At 44.8% G+C, this 6,469-nt stretch overlaps 1 protein-coding gene across 1 annotated transcript; it reads right to left on the reverse strand.

Annotated features, from left to right (window-relative positions):
- Nucleotides 1-697: 697 nt before the first annotated feature.
- On the reverse strand, nucleotides 698-4,515 carry LOC103797633 (histone deacetylase complex subunit SAP30L; the record flags this gene model as incomplete). The annotated part of the gene is made up of 3 exons (XM_009069856.1): nucleotides 698-826; nucleotides 2,725-2,823; nucleotides 4,393-4,515. Coding segments are annotated over 3 exons (351 nt in total), but the record flags the coding sequence as incomplete, so codon positions are not given.
- Nucleotides 4,516-6,469: the final 1,954 nt, after the last annotated feature.

Here is a 6,469-nt window from a genome sequence, read left to right on the forward strand (position 1 = left end):
CAATTAATTAGTGAATTCTTAAATAAAAGAAAGTAGAAAAAGAGATGGCAGAGTTGGTTGGCATCCATGTCGGACGGGGTCAGGAGGAAAAAAACAGTAACAAAAATACATCAATTTCAGACTAGTCAAGTGTTCACTGGAGTAGATTTGGTGAGCTGGAGCATTTGTAGAAGTTTGGGACTTGAAGCACTGACTCAAGGCAAGACAGAGCATGTGTAGGTGAGAAGCAAGCTTCAGACAAACTTCTGACCCACTGCACCTCGGTAACAAATTCTATCTCTGCTGCTCTTCCAGTTCTGTACCAAGACAAACTGCATGGTGGTTTGTGATGCAGCCTGAATTCAGAGGAAAAAATTCCATCTGGGATCTGAATTGCACTGAGATGCAGATTTCCAGAAATGATTTAAAACACCAAGTTGACAAACTCCACAGTCCTACAGGTTTACTTGGTTTCCTCATTGTCCTCATTTCTTTATTCCCACGTGACTTTGAAATGAGGGGAAGAAGTCTTCGGAAACGTGCTGGGCACATGTTTTCAAATACTCCTGATAAGAATGTCTATATTTTTTTCTGTCATCCAGACACTGCATTTTTTTTTGTTAAATTTACAATATACTTTTGACAGTTTTTATATACCTAAAATGCACAATACCATCTGTTCCTTCAAGGTCTCTCTTATTCCAAGTCTTGCTAATCTTCATTCTAGCTGCTTGCTGCCTTCTGATTTCTGGTCCAGCCTGCTCTTGTTGTTCTTCACCATGTAGATGAAATAGGCAAGAGTCTCCTTCTCATTCACAGGGATGTTCCTGAAGTGCCGACTGACAGTCTAGAAGGACAACATGTAAAGACACAGAAATCCTGAAATTAAAAAGTAGGAACAACCAGCACAGGGTTTCTCCTCACTCTCCAAAACCAATTTTATGGCCACTGAGTGTTAATATGCTTCTAGTCAAACATGCACCAGTTCCAACTGTCAGTCCTCATTTACCTCCCTCTCTCTTTACAGCTGGAATGTGTGTATGAACACAGCACAGTCTTGCTATGTCAGCAGGATTTGCAGCCAACCTACAAGCAGAATTTGGAAGCCAGAGCATCCTCCTGCCAGAGCAGCACAGCTTCTCCTGAGCAACATTTCATCATGAGATTATTTGGGAGCAAGTTGTCCCTGCAAGTGTCAGAAACACTGCAGCACTTTGCTGTGTGACCCAGACAGAGCAAAGTTTAACCAGTGTGTTTTCCTTTGGACTCTAAGTCTTCACTGAAAGGAACACAAGGGAATTTGGAAGGTTAGGATTTGGTTAGGGCACTGGCACTAGCATAGGACCTTGAGCTGCTTTTTCCTCAGAAAATGGAATGTAGAAAACATGTTGGAGCTGGACAAGAACTGCTTCTCACATGGAAGAAGCTCTTTTTGGTACCCAACACAGCTCCAGAACTGCATTTTGATGCAGGTTGAGCAATAAGTCACTCCAAGAAGATTTCGGGAAGTTTGAGTTTTTCTTACGGTGGAATAGCAGCAGGAGTCTAAGAGCCTCAGGCAGCAGTGATTCAAGCATGGAAGCTGGAGAAGGATCCAGCGTAGAGTCAGAGCTGCTCAGACTCCATAGGAAATCTGGGAAGTGTGTGACAACTTTAAGTTAGGCTCCCTTTATTTTCTGCTTGTGTAGTAGTCGATCTTTTCTTTTCTCTTGGGTACACTCATGGTACTCATGCCTAAGCAGGCAGTGCTTCATGGCAGGAGGCAGCTGACAGACTAGGAACTGGTTAGTTAGCACATGACAAATCAGAACTCCTAATGAGGAATCCCCCACTCTGCTTCTTTCAGCTTCCTCCTACATGCACTACACTACATGTTCCCTATACTCTGTATATTCACTCCCCAGTCGACTCTGAAAGAAAGACAGTGTCTTGCTGACTTTTTTGGTCTGCTGGTTTTTGTTCCTTAAAGCAAAAGTCAAAGCAAATCAGGCAGTTTTAGGCAAACAGTGGTGAAAAGCACAACTTACAAAATCAGTCCTGCTACCATCCAGTAACTGCTACAGTTTTTTCAAGTTCAGAGAAGACTTTTCCCACAGAATGCCTTCAGACCAAGTCAGAAAAGAGAGCAGAGCAGATGCACCCCAAGCACAACTCGCCTCAGTAACACAGAGATACAGAGAGTTCTTTCTGAACAAGAAGCCCATATGGTGAGAAAGCAGCAGCAGAGGCCCTTAAGGAAAAAGCCTTTTATTGGGTTAATATGGAATCAAAGACACCAGGACAGGGGAGGGAACTGATGAATCTGAAGTCATGGTCAGTGATTCTGTCTTTAAGAACAAGCAATTCCAACCAGTTCAAGTGCCTGTGAGGAAAGAAAAACTAACAGAGGCACTCGAGACAGGTAGTGTGTGAGTTTCAACTGAACATCCATCTCCAGCTCACACCCAGGCATGGGAAACTGGGTTCTGTCTGTGCTCCATAAAGGGCATGGAATATGACTAAGAACAAGGTGGGAAGGAAGGAGAGACAAGCAAGCTACTAAAACATGTTTTCAGGAGTTTTCCATGTCTTCCATGCCTGTCCCAGGTGAAATGGCATCACCCCCTGAAACCTGCAGAGCACACAGCATGTACTAGTGAGAGTCACTGCAGGAATGAGTGTCCACAAAACTGCACTTGAGCAGAGGAGGTAAGAGGAGATAAGGAGTTTCTTAACAGAGATAACACTACCTCTGGGGTCACTTACTTCTGCAAGCTGAGCCTTGTTGAGTCCAGGCCTAGTCTGCAACTTATAATGTCTCTTGTAACGTCGTAAGGTGTTCACTTGGAGCTGGAACAAGTCAACCTGGAAGTGATGCAGAGAACAGGAGATGAGTGCTACCTTTAGCTTCTGTAAGTAGCTATTTTACCTAAAAACATCTAAAAATAACTACTTCTTCCCCACAGGACTGCTCCTTGCTTGCATTCAGAGCCACACTGGTTTGCCTTCCTGACAAACCTAAGTATATTTTGTGTTTGTTAATGCTAAAGGACCAAAATAGCCTCAGGGAAATAGAAAATTTTGTTCTGGTTCACATGCTGTCAACAGAATTGCTGGCCAATTTCTGCTCTCAATTACACCTCTGCAACCTCCAAGCAAAGGGGAACCTTTTGTTCCCACAAGGTTTAAAAAGCTCACACATGAAATATCAATTTAGCAGGCAACGAACAAATGGCTTGTGACATAAAACAGACTATGGAGACGAAATGAAATTCAAATACTTAAATGGGAGGTGCAGAGTTTTAAAGCAAAGGGGATGGTGGGGGGGGTTACAGGAAGGAAGAGGAAGATCATGTGGAAAATGGCATGCTTCAAAGACAAAAGGAATCTCTGCTGAAAAACAAGGGGAAAATGACATTAAAGCTGACACAGTGCAGAGTTCCCTGTTCAGGTGGGTGATGTGCATCCCTCGGGTTTCAGCCACCAATGCCCTGTGTGCTCTACAGCACCAACATTTTTAGATCCCAGCTGGTTCCTCACCAATCACCCTGGCAACTGTTGTAAAGCCTGAATAGGAAAATTTTGATGGAGAACTTTGTGTGGTAACAGAAGCTAAGGTATCCTTAAAATACACAGCATAAAACTTGCTACTCTTTCAGCACCTCCACACAGGAGGTATGTGCACACAGCTTTGCATCAAGACACAGCTTTGCTGGCAAAATGACTGTTGGAGGCTTTGCTATTCAGAAATCAAACACTTTTTGCCACTAGGGTTGGCATTCCCAGCAGAGGGCTCTGCTGACGTGGCCACAGCTCTGCTGCTCTGAACATCACCTCTGCACAACTTTTTGCCATGTCAACAGTACCAGAAACATCACCGAAGCAAATGCAGCACACAGTGGCACAGAGCAGGGATTATTCTAGAGCTCTGTAACACAGAAAACCTCCCCCAGGCCTCCTTCTGAAAGTAAAGAGATGTAACAAAGTATTTAAAGGTGGGTTTAAATAGGGCCAAAAATGCCATGTATGCAAAGGTCTGGAGAAGTTCAATATCTCAGGATATCAAATAGCCAAATGAAGAGAGTGACCTATTGACTTCTCTAGTGTATTTGGAAAATGAGGCATGCTAGGTAATGAAGAATCACATTGGGGCCTCAGACACTACCAAAAATAACTTGGTTTTACTCTTAAAAAAGAATTAGTACCAAATACAGTTTAACTGTACATACACAGAGCTGTGCAGTTACCTCATCACACCTCTTTTTATAGAAAGCTTTACATGGGCAAAGAACTTATACAGGGATGAAGAAGAAAATTAGGACATCACGTTCGGAAAAAAGTCATCCTGAAAAGTGAGAGCAACTCCACAGCAGCTTCAGTGGTGTTGCAATTGAAACTGGTGAAACAGTCCACACCCAGTGGGCACCTACTGACCTCTGGGACATCCGTGTCGTGCTCAGGAGAGTCACCTCCATCATCACTTGTCTTCCTCTTTCTCTTGTTTCGAACACTCTGAATGAAGTTCTTGTGAAAATCACAAATATACAGGTGTCTCACCTAAGAACCAGAAGTGGTGAGAAAGCAATCAAAACAGGTACTGTGAGACAGCAACCAATAACAGCCACTTAGACACCAGGACTGGAGTCCATCCCTGGTGACTGGAGTGACTGATTGCCTCAGGACATTGAGGAATTTCTCATCTTAAACCCCAGGCCTGATAGTGTACTCTTGACTTAGAGATAATTTACATTACAGAGACTAAAAGCAAAGAAAATGAAGGACTCAAGAGCCCCAGCTGAACCTGAACCTCTGCAGATAATATATTTCGTTTTTACAGTTGCAATCATGTCAGATAAAACAGGTCCTTGTGTGGAGGAAATGCATTTGTTTCAGGACTTACTACCAGGTAACTCGCAAGAAAAATATTATTCTGTTTCACTGTTGTGAACTTTCTGGCTTGAATAGCACAGAGGATTAATAATGCAAGTGTTACAAAACCTTGACCAAATACAAGTTGGCTGATTACCTCAATTAAAACAAACAAACCAAAGGCAGAACAGCCTCTTTCCTATTGCTTGTTCAGCCATAGAACACTCCCTTTAACAAATATTATCTCACTAGAGTTAGCAGATATAAACCAAAGGACCTCAAATGAACAGAATTATTTGGTACCTGTAAAGCAAAAATATCTTCAGATGACACAGACACATCTGAAATCAGTCCCTGCTGCCTGCCAGACACTTTCTCTTTGTTCTGAGATCATTAGTCTGATCTCCCCATTTCCTTTCTAAAGCTTTACATCTGTCAACAAAGAATCACTTCTAAAATGCAAGAAATGACTATGCCACCACACAAAAGCTGCTGAGGACTACAGAGGGGAGAAATACTTCATTTTTTAGGAACCTGTTTCAAACTGAGTCACTCTCTTCCTCCGACACGACGGATCTCAGCTGTGCAGAAGGGACACAACCAACCGGGGGAGCTGCCAAACGGACTGACTCAAAACTTCCCTTATTTTTGTTTAGCTTTGTCTTTAATGGTTTTGATCTTTAAAGATCGGGTAAGAAATGAGTGCAGAGATGAATTCTGTTAACTGAGTCACTTCGGAGGAATTCCCCCCGTGACCTGGACAGGCTGCTCTGCTCTACCTGTTCGTTGCTCAGACAACCACCCGCTCCTGTCTCGAGCTGACAGCTGTCACTTAAGGTCATTAAACAGCAAAACCGACTGTTCTGAGCCTGAGCAAACACACTCGGCAGCTCTGCTGAAGGGACAGCAAACCTCACTGCCAGCTCGTCCTTTATCCTGCTTCGCTACAAGGCTAATTCCTGCCGATCAGAGAAGTAACGTCAGCGGCTCAAGCAGCAACACACGGCGCTGCTTTCACCTCCAGCACTGGCGTTTCCAGCACGAAACCGCAACGGGAACAGCACTGCTGCCTCGGCAGCACAGACAGCTGCATCACCTGCTCCGCACCGCGCGTGGTACTGCCTGGCAGACACAGTTCAGTGTTTTAGCTTCATTGCGCAGCACGGACAGGCAGTGCCGCGGGGAACGGCTGCGAAAAGCTCTGACTGGGCGGGGGGAAAAGGCTACATCCCGGGAAAAACAGTGTCTGTACCCCGGGGAAAGGCTGTGTCCGTGTCCCGGGAAAAGCTGTATCTGCACCCAGGAAAAGCCGTGTCTGTACCTGGGGAACAGCTGTGTCTGTATCCCGGAAAAAGCTGTGTTTGTGCCCGAGGAACAGCCGGGTCTGCTTCGGGGAAAAGCTGTGCCTGTAGCCCAGGGAAAAAACAGGTCTGTATCCCGAGGAAAGGCTGAGTCTGCACCCTGGGAACAGCAGTGTCTGTATTCTGGGGAAAGCTGTGTGTGTACCTGGGAAACAGCAGTGTCTGTATCCCGGGAAAAAGACCCGGGCCTGTACCCCGAGAAAAGCAGTGTCGGTATGCCGAGGAAAGGCTGAGTCTGCACCCGGGAACAGCTGTGTATCCCGGGAAAAGCTGTGCCTGCA

The sequence above is a fragment of the Acanthisitta chloris genome, unplaced genomic scaffold (assembly GCF_000695815.1).
Source record: "Acanthisitta chloris isolate BGI_N310 unplaced genomic scaffold, ASM69581v1 scaffold39322, whole genome shotgun sequence".
Taxonomy (NCBI): Eukaryota; Metazoa; Chordata; class Aves; order Passeriformes; family Acanthisittidae; genus Acanthisitta; species Acanthisitta chloris.